Raw genomic sequence first — 17,444 nt, forward strand, 5'->3', positions numbered from 1 at the left:
TGCAGGAAGCCTGATGTGGGACTCGATCCTGGGACCCCAGGATCATGCCCTGAGCCAAAGGCAGATGCTCAACCGTTGAACCACCCATGTGTCCCCTGCGCCACATTCTGTTCTGTAGAACCTGTTAGTCCTGCCTTCAGCTGAGGAGATCAGGCATTCTGAGGACCCACATGCTTCTCAGAGGGCCCTCAGGATGCTCCCAGGAGACGGTGGATGTGGCCACAGCCGATATATGACGGCTGCCATCTGCTGGGAGCAGAGGAGCGGGGGTTGGGGCTCCGGGGGCAAGCTTCTGGCAAGTGCCTTAGGCCTGTCATAAAGTCACTTGTTTTCTAGCAAATCTGTAACCTGCCCCCAAGCCTAACAACACTTGTCTTTCCGCCCTACACTGGTAAACCATCCCATCCCCCAGTGAAAATCTGTGTTGTGTCCAATTTCACCAAATGGACTTAAAAATCTGTATTTTACAAACGTAAAATCTGGATGCTCATAATAGTGGAGACAAAGGGTCTGGAACAATACGGTCTCTTCAGCCGCCTCTGGCTCTCTCCCTCTTCGGCACCTGCAGGAACTCTCTTTTTCAAAGAAAGGAACCTGGAGCCATAAATAATCTAAACAAAGAGAGTCTGGTGTCAACAAGAGCTGGATGCCCTTTCTCACAATCTCGCTTAGCCATTATTTCTTTGGGTCAAGGATTCCTTAAATAGAGTTTAAACAACCAAGCACAGGTGCTAACAATATACACCCAACTCACTCCTTCACTCTTTGTGACCTGGAGTTAACTGCTGACTAAATTAAAACCGATGCTTACACGAGCCCAAGTTCCCTCTGCCCCAGTGTGTGTGCCACAAGTCACTGTCTGCGGGTGGGTTCGGGGCTCTTACCCACTGTGCCAGGAAGATCAATGAGATATGCATACTCTGTTGAACGTCACCTGTGACTGGGATAGGAGATGTGATGCAGTCAGTCCCTTGGGGTGACTCCACAAGAGGAAGCGATTTCTTTTCTTCACTTCAAGAATCAAGGAATAGAAAGCCTGGTCCCCCATGGTGGGCGGGTGCCCCCAGGACCAGGAGAGCAGGGGGAGATGGGAGGGATGGGTAGGGAAGACATGCTGAGAAGGGGCTCAAGGCCATCTCATCTCATCTGCTGCTAACTCGGCTCACTGGGCTTCTAAGCTGAATTGTAGAGACTGTCCAAAACCACAAACAGAAGTAGCTAGAAAATGACATCCTTCAGCTTTCTGAATTTTGAGAAAATACATGGAAACTCCTGTTTAGTTTTTAGCACAATTATATTTTACCTTTACCTGGCATAGTTTTGGACCTCTGAAGAGTGACAGAGCTACTGAAGTCTGTAAAACTGGTCACTCAGATGGGATGCCTGGGTGGCTCAAGCAGTTGAGCGTCTGCCTCAGGGTGTGATTCCAGGGTCCTGGTTTGAGTCCCACATCAGGTTCCCTGCAGGGAGCCTGCTTCCCCCTCTGCCTATGTCTCTGCCTCTCTCTGTGTCTCTCATGAATAAATAAATAAATAAAATCTTTTAAAAAAACAAAAGGTCATTCAGAGACTAAAGAAAAGTACCGAGACAGAAGCCATCATCTGTAAAAGCCCTTAAACCACAGGAGCGAAACATCCATGCATACTGAATCACAGAACAGCAATGTTTGGAAATTCCATTTCAGGTATCTCCTACATTCCTAATGCCTCACACACTAATCTAAGGCTTAATGACACAGATGAAGAAGGAACTTATAAACCAACAAATTCATGGTCAAGGAGGGGAGACAGATAAATAACTATAATTTATGTAAAAAAAAATAAGGAAAGGAGTAGGTGAGTGAGAGCAGCAGAAGGATAGAAAGCGTTTTTCACAAAGGGCAAAAGCACAAAGAGTAAACCGAGGTACAGCACTTTAACAAAGCCTGAAACTAACTTCCATAAGCTTCAGGTGACCTGACAGTAATCCCATAGGTTGCAGTAACAAAAGATTCTTCAGAGGAAGGTAACAAAATCTAGAGTACAAACTATAATGTGTACTAGAGTACACAATGAAAAATTAGCAGACATGAAGACACAGGCAAGTATAACCCATGGTCAAAAGAAACTCAAAGGCGATCCAGATGTTAGCAGACCAGGGCTTTCAGGAACTCTAAGTGTAGTAAAAAATGCAGAGAAGAAAAATATGGGTAATTTCAGGAGACGTAGAGACTATAAAAAAATTGAAGAACTGAAACACATAATCCGCAATAAACCCCACATTGGATGGTATGAACAGATTAGATAAAAGAGAAAAAAATGGTAAGCTTGACAGGTCAAAAGAAAATTTCCAAACTGAAACATAGATTAAAAAATTTACAAAATAATAAACAGCACCTCAGTGAGCTGGGGGCGAGTACAAGGGGTCTAACTGATGTGCCATCAAATCCTAGGAGAAGAGAGACACAAAGAGTCAGAAAAAAGATTTGAAGAAATAATCACCAACATTTTTCCAGAGTTGATTAAAAAATAGTAGCACATTAATCAAGCAATGTCAGCAAACAGCAAGCAAGAAAGATTAAAAAAAAAAAAAAAAAGGAAAGAACATCCACTCACATAACAGTCAACCTCCTGAAAACTTAAGATAAATAGAAAAGGCGGAACATGACAAATAATTGCTGGCCCCTCATCAGAAACAATGCCCCTCAGCAAAACAGAAGGATAGCTTCTACTCACCAGCAGAGAAAATAAATCGTGAACCTGGAATTCCACACTCAATGGAAACATCTTTCAAACAGGAGGGTAACCAAAAAGATATAAATGTGAACATATATAGTATCAGAGCATTAAAATATATGAACAAGAACTTACAGGACTAGAGAACGAAACAGAAAAATCCACAACTACACTTGGAAATGTTAACACTTGTCTCACAGCAATTCATCGAACTAGATTAAAAAAAAACTCATAAAGAAACAACAGTGGAAACACTGACCACCTCTCTTGACCTAATGGATGTTTGTAAAACAACATACTCAACGAGACAGCATCCATGTTTCAGTGCACAGCACATCCACCCAGACAGACCATATTCTCGCCACAAAGTAACTCACAGTAAATTTAACAGAATTGGAATCATAAGTCTCAGATCGCATCAAATTAAATTAAAAATCAATAACAAAAAGGTTTAGAAACTCTGCAAATACTTGAAAATTAAATAGCCCACTTCTTTGTGCTCAAAACAGAAAATACAAGAAAAATTAAATGGTATTTTAAATGGAATTCACATAAAATATGAGAAGTGAAAACAGGATACCAAAAATTGTGGACTGCAGCTACAACAGCAATTAAAGAGAAATTTATGACTTTAAATGCTTAAATTAGGTAAGGTTTTTATATTGTAAGAAATTGGAACAAGAATGTCAAGCTAAACCTGAAGTAATTAAAAAAATACTAATGATGAGAGCATAAATCAATATAAAAGAAACTGAAAAATCAATAAAACCAAAAGTTGGTTCTTCAAAAAAAAAAAAAAAAAGAACAAAATTGTTTATACCTAGAAAAACTGATTAAGAAAAAGAGAAAATACACATTACCAATATCAGGAGTACAAAAGGGGACATCATCAAAGACTCTATGGATGTTAAAAGATAATAGGAAACATTATGCAGAAATATGTGAACACAGATCCAATAACTTAGAAAAGTATGGCAAATTCCTTGAAAAACAAAATACACTAAAATTAGTGGAAACAGAAATAAAACTCACAATAGCCTTAAACATCTTAAGGAATTTGAAGTAATAAAAAAACCTTCCCATGATAAAAAAAACCCAGCCCCAAATAATAGAAACTGGTTTATTCTATCAGATATTTAGGGAAGAAACAGTAGTTTTACACAAACTCTTTTGAAATATAAAGGAATGAGATACTTTCTAATTCATTTTATAAGGTCAAATGATACAAATGCCTCACAAGGATGCCAAAACATAACAGACCAAAATGCCCTTGACCAAATGGGCAACATGCTTCACAAAACAAAAATAAAAAAACTGGACCCACCCAAATAAAAAGACAATAGAAAAATAAGTAATAAACCAATTGGGCTAAACAAGAATGCAAGGTTATTTCAACATTTAAAAAATGGTTACTGAAAACAGAGACAAAGAGGGAAACCATGTAATAATCTCAGTTGGCAGGGAAAAAGCAGTTGACAAAAGTCAACATTCATTCATTACTAAAACTCTCAATAAAAAAAAAAATCACTCTTAATCTATTAAAAAAGGGCATTTATCAGAACCCTACAATGGATGTGTGACTTAACGGTGAAATAAGGAACATTTTTCCCCATAGACATTGAAAAAGATAAACCTGTCTGCTCTTACCAATTTTAGCAGACATTACCATGGAGGTCTTAACCATTCTGATCAGGAGATAGATTGATCAATTTGATCTATAGATGGATAGATAGATAAATGGTATATAGACAAATGGCTTATAGATTGGAAAGGAAGAAGTAAGACTGCCTTTACTCACGTTTCATACCATAATTTACATAGAAAATCCTAAGGAATATATTTTTAAACTACTAAAACGAATACAGATTTAGTAAAATCACAGGACAAGGTCAATACAATCAATTCTATTTCTGTACGTAACAGTTAGCAAATGAAAATTTTAAAAATGTCATTTCCAGGGGTGCCTCAATGGTACAGTTGGTTGAGCATGTGACTCTTGGTTTTGGCTCAGGTCCTGATCTCATGGCTATGGGATCGAGCCCCACATCAGGCTCCATGCTCTGTGCAGTCTATTTGGGATTCTCTTCCCTCTCTCTGCCACTGCTTCTCCCCACTGCCAGCAACCATGATTCTACTTTCTGTTTCTATGAATTTGGCTACTCTTGTGTACTTTTAACATTATTGTAAATGACTTCTTAAAAAAGATTTATTTATTTATTTGAGAGAGAGAGAGAGAGAGAAAACGCACAGGCAGTGGGGAGAAGCAGTGGCAGAGAGAGGGAAGAGAATCCCAAATAGACTGCACAGAGCATGGAGCCTGATGTGGGGCTCGATCCCATAGCCATGAGAACTGGGGCAAAGGGAAATGGGGAGTCATTGTTTAACAGATACAGAGTTTCAGTTTGGAAAGATGAAGATGTTCTGGAGAGTTTGGGTGATGGGTGCATGGCAACGTGAATGTGCTTAATACCACTGAGTTATACACTTAAAAATGGTTGAAATACTTAGGAATAAATATAATAAAGTATGTATAAGACCTCTACACTTCAAACTTCAAAACACTGTAGAGATAAATAAAAGAGAACCTACATAAATAGAAATATATTCCATATTCATTGGGTGGACCATTCAGTGGTTCTAAGGAGTCAATTCTCCCACAGTACAATATCATCTATCAAAATCCTAGCAGAATTTCTTCACAAATTACTTTAAATTATAAAAAAGTAAATAACTATATAATGTGAAAATAAACAAGTGAGCAAAATTAATAGCACCAATAAGGGGTAGACTTCTACCATGTATCTCCAGATGTGTGACCCTGAAAAGGAAACGTCACTTACATACTTTAAGTAAAAAATGCATATGCAGCATCTAATCATGGACATCATCATACACATTAGCCAAACTCAAATGCCGAGATCTTCTGTATGATAACTGCCTTGCATTTGTCAAAAATTTCCATGTCCTGAAAGGCTGAGAAACTGTTCCAGATTAAAGGACGTGAAAACAATGTGAAGAGGATTCTGTCCCAGGGAAGGGGTCTAAATGGTATTACTGGGACAATTAAAGAAACTGGAAAATGAATGGCAATTTTCACTGGATTTGAAGCTGTTGTTCTATAAGGAAATATGGTTGATCTTAGGAAATACACACAGAAGCATAAAGGGGGAAAGGGCATGATGAGTGCAGCCAATTCTCAAGTGGCTCAGGAAAAGTAGTAATTACAAATATGTACAGGACAATAATAAATCAAATATGGCAAAATGAGAGTTGGTAAGCCTGGGTAAAAAGATACAAGAAACATTACTATTACTCTTCTCATCGTAACTTTTCTGTACATTTGAAGCTATTTCAAAATGGAAAGTTAAGAACATCCGCGGACACACTTATGTAGACATTGACAAACTGATTCTAGAATTTACAGGCAAATGCAAAATAGAATAGCCACAACAATCACGAAAGAGAGGAAGGATGAGGGTGAATTTGCACCATCCAACTGTAACATGTACCACAACGTTACAATTATGAAGACAATGTGATACTGGGATATAAGGACAGATCAACAGAACATGATGGAGAATCTCTCAAAATAGACCCTCTCCTATGATCAACTGATTTTCAATAAAGGCATGAAGGCATTTGAGAAGGATCAATCATTTCAAAAATGGGTGTCAGAAGAACTGGACATTTGTATGGAAAAAATAAAGTCATGACTCCTACTATACACAAAATCTGCCTTTGAGTTGGATCACAGACCTGACCATAAAAGCTAAAACTATGTCACTTATAGAAGAAAACACCAGAGAATATCTTTATTGTACTGAAGTAAGCAAAGGCAAAGATTTCTCAGACATGATGCATAAAAGAAAAGAATGATAAATTAGACTTATCAATATTAAATTTTCCTGCTCATCAAAAGACTGCATTAAGAAAATAAAAAGGCAGGGCTCCTGGGTGGCTCAGTCGGTGAAGTGTCTGCCTTCAGCTCAGTTCACAATCTCAGGGTCCTGGGATCAAACCCCCATTGGGCTCCCTGATCAGTGGGAAGTCCGCTTCTCCCTCTGCCCCTCCCACATCATGCTCATGCTCTCCCTCTCAAATAAATAAATAAAATCATAAAAAAGGAAGAGAAAAAGGCAAACCACAGACTGGGAGAAAACATTTTATGTATTTGACAAAGGAGCTGTATACAGAATATATAAAGAACTCTTGTTGCTCAATAGGAAGACAAACACCACAGTAAAATTGGACAAAAGCCTAACAGATACTGTACAAAAGTGTGGCCTGAAAAGATGGTCTTACCTTTTGTGAGGAGAAAATGTAAATTAAACCACCATGAATCATCACAACACAAGATGCTGAATGGCTAAAATCAGACAACACCACATGTTGGCGTGGATGTGGCTGCAACTCACACATTGTTGGTGACAGCATCAGGTGGAAAAACCACTCTAAGGGAAGAGTTTGGCCATTTCTTACGTACATACTTACCATCTGACCCAGTAATCCCACAGACAAGGATGTATTCCAGAGAAATTGAAATATGCTCACAAAAATACCTGAACACAAAATATTCAAAGCAGCCTTATTTATAACTTCCCCAAACCGGACACCCAAATGTCCACCCATGGGTAAATAAACATATTGTAGTATTGTCATAAAGCAGAGGACTTACCACCAACAAACAGGAATAAGCCACAGGAAGAATCTTTCAGATACTACATGTCATGAAAGAAGCCAGACACAAGAGTCTCCCAAGAGGGTGTAACCACCGCACAGCAGGAATTTTTAGTTTTTGTCTGTTTCATTCATTGTTATATTCCCGACCCCCTGAACAAAGCCTGGCATGTAGTTGCCCCCCAGTATAAATCTGTTAAATGAATGAATGATTTCCTTAAAAGTAAGACACCATGCTTTATATTTCTAATTCCAAGATAAAGTACTCCTAGCATCCAACTACGCTGATGTCGTATTAGATGTGACAAAAGTGTGCACTTGGTCCAACTGAACACACTCAACGCCAACATTCACGCCATAAAAACCCAAGTCAGCAGAACCTCTCAGAAACACTTGGTTCTGCCCTGGTCATCAAGGCCAGGATCACGCGAGACGGCCAGAAGCAGAGAAACGGCAGCTCACGTGTGACCAGTTCACCAAGAAGTAAGTGTAATTCTCCCACACTGTGTTCAGGGAGCTGGTCCCTCCGGGGCAAACCTCAGAAGGTTGGTATTTCCTTGGATGACTTTGGAGGTCGGTGTGTGAAAATCTCTCATCCATGCATCACAGGGCATAACAGCTAATGCATGGGCTCAACTGAAAACAGAGAAAGACCAAGTGGAGGCATTAAATGTGTTACTACACGTCCAGCACTAATACTATCATTACCGCTAGAGCGCAAACATTTTCGACTGTGTCGTTATGTGGTCTGAGTTAAGGAGGGTGTGTGTTCTCTAATGACTTTACCCACGATGATCTCTTTACTCGCTTATTGCCTGCATCACATAATCTTAAGATGAATTAAGTTTCTATTTTTATTCAAGTCCTGTACTGTGGGATTTAAGGAGTTATATTTTCCGAGAAGCAGCATCTATCATGACAAGAAGTCACAGAGAAAAAAAAAATTAGGCTGGCTTCTCTCCTCCCTCCAACTCAGTTTGATTAGGTTGCTGGTATAATGGCTTTCACATCAAATGCTCAGTGTCAGCCTTTTGTCTGAGCCGGTTTACTTACCAACAGTAAGGCAGCTTGGTTTCTCCTGAAGTCATTTTTAATAATTGGCTTGTTGGCAGTTTCAGTTTTTTTTTTTTAATAGGGCTATTTTCCTGTAATTAGGATAAAGCTTGAACTTGGTTATGACAGTTCCCCCAAAAATAGCAGTGGAAGGAATTGGAGGGAGCAGAGAGGTGAGTTCTGTTTAGACATGTCAACGGTGGGGTACCTCTGAGTCATCTGCCTGGAGATGCCCCTGATGTGGTGGAGTTTGGGGGCCTGGAGATGGGGAGACAGACCAGGAAATGGGGCTTCCAGGGCCACAAACAGTAGGGGTGGTGAGTGGCCAAAGCCTTGGAGTCACTTGCCATTTGTAAGGTAAGAAAAGGGCTCAGGAAACAGCCCCAAGGAAGGCGATTTTCCAGAGGCCAATGACTAATGTAATTTTTAATTGTCCAAGAGAACACCACAGCTCCCTTTAGGCAGCGTCTGCTGCTACACATTATGTGTGCACACACGTGTGGGCCACGATGTCGGCCAGGACAGCAATGCTGGGAACAGGGAAGCTCTGATATGCAGGTCTCGGGGCTACCTCATTCTAACCACCCCTCCACCGCCTGGCCATGCCACCAGGCTACCCTGCGGTGTACATACAGGTCTGTCATCATGAAAATGAACCACATTCTAAAAGAGCAGATAAAAATGAAACCCATACATGAAACATGAGACACAGAGCCTTACATTAATCCCCTCACGTTACCCAAGCTGCTACCTGAGTAAGCCGTAATAACGCCGTCTTTGAACTTGGGTCTGTGGAGTCACAGCCTGTTTTTAAAGTCTTTGTTTCCCATACACACACCCTCCTCACCTTCTCTTCAAAAGCATGAAAGGAAAAGCATTGTTTGAACAGCAGTAAATCCCTGTACCTCGCTCAACACACACGAGCCGGTGGGGTGTCCAGGGATCTGGCAGCATGTGCAGGTGTGGTTGTGCAAGGGCTGCAGCTGGGAAAGGGGGCCTGGAAGGGAGTCCTAGCAGCCGTTCCCACTCACATTTCAGAGCAGCAACACAGTGCTGGCCTGCTGCACTCAGTGATCGACCGAGGCTCCACCATTACTCACTGTTCAGCTCTGCATTTGCAGGCACAGGCACCCGGCTGGTCCAGCAAGGAAAGAATCTCAGGAAATGGCCCAAGAGAGGAGTCAACAGGTGGGATGAGCTGGTGACACTCCAGAGACAAAGATGGAGAACTTATGGACAAATCTGTCTTAAGCCCACTGATTCCCCCTCTTTCTGTCTTGGTTTCGGTTAGCTTCCAGAGATGCCACATGGAGGTGGAGTTTAGTCTACTGAATAAAGGTCGTGGTCACCGTTGGTGCCTCTGACTACGAGGTCCCTGATTACAGAAGGCCGTGTGCTGGCACAAAGCAGCAGATCGATTCAGCAGCCCAATGAAAGAATAACTCACCCCAACTGAGTGGATTTCAGACCTGGACCGCAAAGCTACTCAACACCAGGAGCTCTATTACATAACATAATATTAATACATTCAAAGGAGTAAAACCACACAGCAACCTTTGTATCTGAAAAAGTAACTGCAAAAAATCCTATTTCTATGCAATTCTGATTAAAATACAAATGGACAAAAGTCCAGATGAAAGAGTAAAAGACAATGGCAAAGAAGCCTAAAAATATGGTATAGTAATAAAGTGGATGTATGAGTCAGCTCAGGCTGCCATAACAAATAGCCCAGGTGGGACAAGCTGACTTTTCATAGTTCTGGGGCCGCTGACAAGTTCAGTATCAAAGTAACAGCCTCTTCAGCTCCTGGCTTATAGACAGCGACCCTCTTGCTGTGTCCTCACATGGTAGACAGAAAGAGCTCTGACGTGTCTTCCTCTTCTTGTAAGGACATGAGTCTTATAGGATCAGGGTCCCACTCTCAGGACCTCATTTAACTGTCATTTCTTCCATAAAGGCCTTCTCTCTAATACTGTCACAGGGGCCAGGGAGTTAAGGCTTCAGTGTATGAATCGGGAAGTGGAGGGCTGGGAGGAGAAAGGGTAGGGGATGTAATTCAGTCCATAGCAGCAGGGTAAGAAGATTTCTTTAAATATATCAAGATCCACCTTCTGCAAATAGTGCCCGATGTATGCTACCTGGGGCCCCTGCCCACCCTTCCCAGTGACCAGTGTGACGAGGTGCCAGGGGGTGGGGAACGTGGATGAGCAAATACTGACCAACATGTAGCATCTGTGTCACCATTCACAACATCTGGAGCTGAAGCCATGGCTCTCTGATAGGTCTGGACAAGAAATGAGGAGCCCAGTAGCTCCTGCTAACCTCAAACACAAGCCCTGACAAGAGGGGTTCTGGTATACAGGATGACAGGACGTGCAGGGTCCAGAGAATCTCCCAAGATGGACAGGTACAATGCAAAGATGATGCATCAGGGAAAAGGCACCTGGGTTCACAGTCAGGACCCACCCACGGCTGAGAAAGATGCATGAGCCAGACTCAGCCTCAGTGTCCTCACCTGGGAAGGTGGGTCCAACACTTGCCTACTTCGGAGGATGCCAGGAGGCTCAGTGGCCACACATGTCCTAGACCCACAGCCGGTCACGAGTGAAGCTAGGATTTCAGTGAGAGTGCCCTCCCTGTTTCTAAATGTGCCCGGGACACCTGGTGGCCCCAGGAACCTGGCCTGGACACTTACACTCCTCCCAGCTGCCTTGTAAACTCACTGTCACTGGAAGGAACCAGCAACAATTGCTATTGCGACATCTCTCCCCAATGCTGAGCCACAGAAAATATAACGGTGTTCCCCCCAAAGCAAGCACATCGTCATCCTTATGTGAAGTCCAGCCAACGTCCAGCAAATTCGGCAAAGATGTGCAGTTGCTGGATTTAAATCCTGGATCCTTATATAACGGAAACCCTCTGGGAATGAGAAAATGGTTTGAGGAAAACAGATACTTACTGAAAGTTATGATTTGGGCTGTGTGTTGGACCTAAAAAAAAAAAAGAAGAAGAAGAAAGAAAGAAGACAGGTTATTAATACTTCACAACTTGGAATCAATCTTTTTTTTTTTGTTTTTCAATCCAGCCCATGGTAAAGGCAGCCGCAGGCCAGTGTGCTCATTTGTGGTGATCCGTCCTCGGGCCCTGGGCTCTGCTGCTGCCCAAGATTACATGCCAGGGATGCCAAAAACCACGAAATGTGGATGGGGAGCACTCTCGGTTTCTGCAGAAACATTTGGAGGTATTTTTGGAGTTCTTGCTGCCTTGTCTCGCTCTCTCCTCATCTAACCTTGATTCAGGAGATGTTTCCTAACCGGGGCCCGAACGGTCTGGAGCCCGGGTGGCAGGGCTGGGGCAGCACGGGGATCATCTGCAGCTGGGATGAGAGAGGATTCATCCACCCCTCCCTGTGGCCACCGGTGATGAGGATGGTCGCCCCTGGGCTCGGCAGCAGGTACCAGGTACCTGGTAGTGCAGTGTGTGTGTGTGTGTGTGCGCACCTCCTCATGGGACCACCACCTAGGACATGGCCTTCAGGCTCACCTCACAGAAACGTGTCTGGGGCTCCCTTCTGCACTCCGGGTTTACAGACCGCTCCGTCTGTCTGTGTTCCTTTACTACTAGCAAGTGGCTGCAGGTTAGGCCGGGCCCTCGTGCAAAGGGAGAGGCCACAGGGAAGGGTTTTATTGATCCTTCTGCTGGCAGGTGGGGGTGCGGTTTCAAGCTGCAAATGACCCTTCTGTCCCGGGGCTTCGAGTATCCCCACCTGATAACTGCACACCCAGGCTGCCCCGACTCACCGAGCCGCACAAATAGGACGCCGGTGGCCGTGATGGTCTTCACCCCGTTGGTGGCCACGCACTGGTAGTAGCCGGTGTCCGTCGTGTCCAGATCTTGGATCCGCAATCGCGAGCCGTATTCTGTCTTGCGGATGATGACGCGCCGGGGCTCCTGCACCACGGGGGCGTCGTTCTTCAGCCATCGCACAGTGGGGGTGGGGTTCCCCGCCACCTTGCACTGGAGAATGGCTGTCTGGCCTTGCACGATGGTGATGTTGTTCACTGGCTCCAGAAAATTCAGGAAGTAGCCTGCAGCAGAGAGCGATCACAGAACAGCAACACTGAGTGAGGGCTGGCAGAGGGGGCTGCCGGGCGCTCCTCCCAGGACCGGCTCAGGAGGGCTCCTGTTTTCTCTCATGTAAATACAGCCCATTCCTGGCACTGGTGATAATAATGTTCCAGAATGTTCTGAGAACACTGGGTTAGCAAAGCACTGCTCCTAGGGAAATACTGTCAGGTTCCTTTGGGCCTCTGGTCACAGTATTGTCCTCAATCATGGCATAAGTTCATTTTACGTGTGTTTCTGCCTAAAGACACCTTATTAGACAACCTAATATGGGTCGTGGATCATCAACATTGAGCCCATGGCCACCACTGCTGTTAACTCGTGCCTGAAGGAAGCTTAGCTAACTCGTGTTTTCTCTGTAAGGCACATCACAGCTTTCTGGGGCTTAGGAAGGCCAACCAGCACTCCAGCACCATCACTGGGGGGATTTTAAACAGCGAAATCACCAACAAAAAGAAAAAAAAAAAAAAGCAAAAAACACAGGACTATATGGACCACAGAAAGGATACTTGTTCACAATATGAGCTGGAACAGTTAGGCAGGGGTCGCCTTGTTGAGCCTCAGCTAGGAATGTGTATATCGGGCAAGTCTAAATTGTCATGGCTCTAGGCACGTCTGTGAATGACCACAATGGCTTCGTGAGCACTGATTTGGGCATTACGGTACACTTCAGACAGTAGGGGTACTGGAAAGTATGAAAGCCAGAGCGAGGATCAACTGTGTTTCTCTTTGCAAGCACTAGGTCTCATCTCACTGAGCCACCATGTAAGTCACACTTGGAAAGGCCATGCTCTTTCCTGCCACACCACCAACTACAAAACCTCAATAAGGAAAAATTCATCGCAAAACAGACACACCCTCAGAAATGAGCTAACCGCTGGCCTGGACAGAACAAGGATGTCAAGGCTGAGTGCTGCTGAAGGTCCTGTCCTACTGCACCTGGGACAGGAGCTGGAGAAGCTGTGTGGGGACCCACACTGGATGGAGCGCAGGACCCGAGAGGACCCAGAGGGCAGAGTGAGTGCAGCTGGAGTATGGGGCTCAATCCACTCAGGGGTGGGGACACTCAGCTGGTGACATAGGCCATGGGGAACAGGAGGAAGTAAAACAGATTAGAGAGGAGAGGGTATGTATGTATGTGTGTGGTGTGTATCTCTGATGTGTGTGTGGTATGTGTGTGTGATGTGGTGTGTATATTTGTGGGTGTGGTGTGTGTGTGTGGTGTGCAAGTGTGACATGGTGTATGTGGTGTGTGTGTGAGTAGTGTATGTGTGTGTTTGTGTGGTATGGGTGTGGTACAGTGTGTGTGTGTGGTGTGCATCTCTGATAGGTGTGTGTGGTGTGATGTGTGTGTGTGAAGTGGTGTGTTTGTGTGACGTGGTGTATTTGTAGTGTGGTGTGTGGTGTGCAAGTGTGACATGGTATATGAGGTGTATGTGGTGGGCTGTGTGTGAGGAGTATGTATGTACGTGCTTGTGTGGTGTGGGTGCAGGTGTGGTGCAGTGTGTGTGTGTGTGTGTGTGTGTGTGCACCTCTGATATGTGTGTGAGGCATGAGGTATGTGGGTGTGATGTGGTTTACTCATGGTGCAGGGAGTGTAACTCCGTGTATGTGCGGTGTGTTGTGTGATGTGTGTGCATTTTAGTGTGTGATGTGTGAGTATACGCATAGTGCAGGTCAGGAGCTGGGAGATCATGCTGTCAAGATAAGCATGCAAGATAAAATTCCGTAACACACACAAAGACCCTAAGGTTAGACAGATAAGACAACAGCCATGAGGAGGTGAACTCACTTCAGACAAAACTAAGATACATTCATGCTCTGAATCTTTTGGCTTCATTTCTGGTAGGTTCCTACCCTTTTAAAAAAACAAAATGAAGTTGAAAGATGGCACATATCTCTTATTACTGCCTCACTGGATGGAAAACTATAGGGTTTCTAGTGGACCCCTGAGGTATGTTTCACAGGCTGGGTGATAGCCCCTAGGTGTTGGGTGACAGGAGGCAGCAAAGGGGATGGGAGGCTGTGAATTTTAAGAGGCAGGGATGGTTTTCCTCAACAAGGGACAGTGGATAGCTGTCTGGAGAGGTGTCACTAATTAGCACTAATCATTATTACTCACATCATTAGATTCCACCTTAATGCTCTCCACTTAATTCCCTGAATTAACCTATGGAACAGAATTCTCATGGATGACACAAAGCTGGAATGTGAGAGACATGTCGATGACAACCCCTGGAACCGAGTAGGGTGATGTTCGGGACATACACTCTTCATTAACTTGATTGCACAAGCTGGACTTGGGGAGATCTGGTTCCTGCAGCTCCCACCCTAGACCCCCGGGTCTTCAAACACAAGAGCCAATCTGATTTGGACGGTCTGAAGCAGTTACTCTGACATAATCTCGGGCACAGATGACGGTGAACGCACCATTTCACTGTGAGTGGCCAGAGCCCAGCTTAATCAGAGAGATTCATATGAAGCACTTTCAAGTTGCTTAATATTCAAATGCTTCGTCAAGGTTTGCATAACATGGATGCAGAGTGGGGCATACAAAACAGTCATCAAATTATGATGTAAAACAGCAGATGACACGTTAAAGTTACAACGATCTCTTCTTGGCCTAAGCTTAATTATAATTCTCATCTCCACGTTGATGACAGTTCCTCCAGAGACCTGTGACAAACCAGAGCTTCCTGGCAGACCCGGGCAATGGCTTCATGTAAAGGTTGAACATAAGGGTCTGTGTCTCCAAGGTGATCAGCAAACATCTACAAGCAGCAGGCCTGGGGGTTCTCGGGGCCGGGGGACATGGTGGTCACTGCTGGCTCTCATCTCCTGCCTTTGGGGGACTGGCTTGCATACGTCCCCTCCACTTTAAGGACATCTGCATACGTCAACCTGGGACAGCTCCACCGGCTGGCTAAATATTCTGAAAGATAGAGGAGGATCTTCTTCAACATGGAAACATTTCTCTAGAAAGGGAGAGAAGGTGGGTTAGAAGCCAGAGAAGAAAGTTAAGGGATCCGTTCCTTTCGTCCAACCAAGGAGACTTGAGGAGCAGCCAGCCGATAATTATTGCCCAATGATTGCAAACAGAACCAGTATGTTTCTTCTCCAGAATATCTTTTTTACATCGAATGGGTGTGGAAACATGGAATTCTTCATCATATCCATCAACAGCTTCTCCTACATCCTCGATCGACAAACTGCTAAGCGTTAGACTTGAACCTGTCAGTGTTCCCCATTCTCTGGCTCCTCTGCCCTCTGCATGGACACAAAGAGCTTGGTGTTGACCCCTTCCCACCGCGCAGGACACTGAAACCATCTACTGGAGTCAGAACGAGGTTTAGTTCAGAGACAGTGCCAGCAATTCCCTGTCAGACGTTTTCATCATGATAGCTAATGTGGCCGGAAGAAGCTCGTGTGCCTTACACCACTGATTTAATCATTAAAGCACTCTTGGCTCTCCCTGTTTACATGAAATATCTAGACCAAGTAAATCTCCAGAAACAGAAAGCAGATAAATAGTTGCCAGAGGCTGGGGGAGGGGAAATTAGGGAGAGACTCTTAATGGGTACGGGGTCTCCTGCTGGAGTGCAGAAAAAGTTTGGAACTAGAGCGTGCTGATGGCTACATGACATCACAAATGTAATCCTTGGTCAGAAAATGCCCCTAAGGAGGGACGAGGTACATGTCGATGAGCAAGGGGAGACGAGGTGGACAAACCTGGTAAAAGTGGGAGGTGGGATGGGGTGGGGTGGATGGAAGTACCAGGTGGGAGGAGGAGCCACTGTGTTGAAAGCATCCTTCCCTGAGTGCTGGCAACCACCCTCAGCTTTGCTCAGATACTAGGGTAAGGCCTCCACCGATTTCTTCCGAGCCTGAGGCATCCAATTTTTCCAGATCCCCTTCACTCTCAACAGATGAACACTCACCCCTGAAGCCACACCCTCCTCAGTTTGCAGAAAACAAAGGAGAACCTAGCGCAGCAATCTCGTCCTCACGTGGTATTCTTACTAATTCTCGATCCTGCCCGCATCTAAACCACCAGTGCTCACCTCTGTCTTCACACTGGAGCCACCCGGGAGCTTATAAAAAAGACCACCTTCACCCCCATGGCAACCAAGACCCAGGAGGGGTCTGGGCAATGGTATCTCCCAAAAGCTCTTATACACGTGGTTGGGGCCAGGAATACTTGCTTTCAGTTGCTGAGGACAAAGAACAGCTGTAGTGTCAGTGAACCGAACCCATCCAAGAACAAACTTAAGAGCAGGCCAGAAACCACCCCATGATGAAGCACCACTAGAGGAAGACATCAGGACTGGGAAGAAGGTACCTACATCTCCGGCACCAGCCCCCCGGTGGTTCTAGATGCAAAGGCATATGAAAGCCTTGTCCCGCTGGGAATGGATAAGGCAGACTCTCCACGGATGGCACCCGTGCCCCAAGCTAGGTCTTGAATCAGCCTCCTTCCTGCTCTACTGGAAGGTCAGAGAGACCAAAACCATAGGTAGATGACACAGTAACTGCAAAAACTCATGGCGCACCCTCCCCCACCAGGTGGGTGATTAAACTGAGCTTTTAAAAGGAAGAAATTAGGAAGACATGTAACGGCAGACAGCTGACATCCATGGTATCAATACTTTGGAAATTTTCTCTACTCTCCCCACACTTTCACTGACTGGAGGGGGGAGGGTCCCTTACTCTTCCTAAAACACACCCAGCTGGCCCTTTATCGTGCAGTCGACCAGAACACCCCATCCTCAGATATTTGCTGATTCTCCAGGGTCAAGTCTCTGCCACAGAGGGTGATCCCTCAGCTGCCGCATCTAAAACAGCCTCTATTCGTTTCTAACTTCACTCCCCACACCA

At 44.5% G+C, this 17,444-nt stretch overlaps 1 protein-coding gene across 2 annotated transcripts in view; it reads right to left on the bottom strand.

Annotated features, from left to right (window-relative positions):
- The window catches only part of ROR2 (receptor tyrosine kinase like orphan receptor 2), a 186,246-nt gene that overhangs the window by 14,485 nt on the left and 154,317 nt on the right, over window positions 1–17,444 (bottom strand). For both annotated transcript variants that reach the window (XR_012002124.1, XM_072761354.1), the window contains exons 3-4: window positions 12,245–12,532; window positions 11,404–11,434 (exon numbers count right to left, since the gene is read on the bottom strand). Coding sequence is in view for 1 of the 2 variants with exons in the window: in XM_072761354.1 (XP_072617455.1) it covers window positions 11,404–11,434; window positions 12,245–12,532 (319 nt within the window). In the remaining variant the exon portion in view is untranslated. The remainder of the gene's footprint in view (window positions 1–11,403; window positions 11,435–12,244; window positions 12,533–17,444) is intronic.

Source organism: Vulpes vulpes, chromosome 1, assembly GCF_048418805.1.
Source record: "Vulpes vulpes isolate BD-2025 chromosome 1, VulVul3, whole genome shotgun sequence".
Taxonomy (NCBI): domain Eukaryota; kingdom Metazoa; phylum Chordata; class Mammalia; order Carnivora; family Canidae; genus Vulpes; species Vulpes vulpes.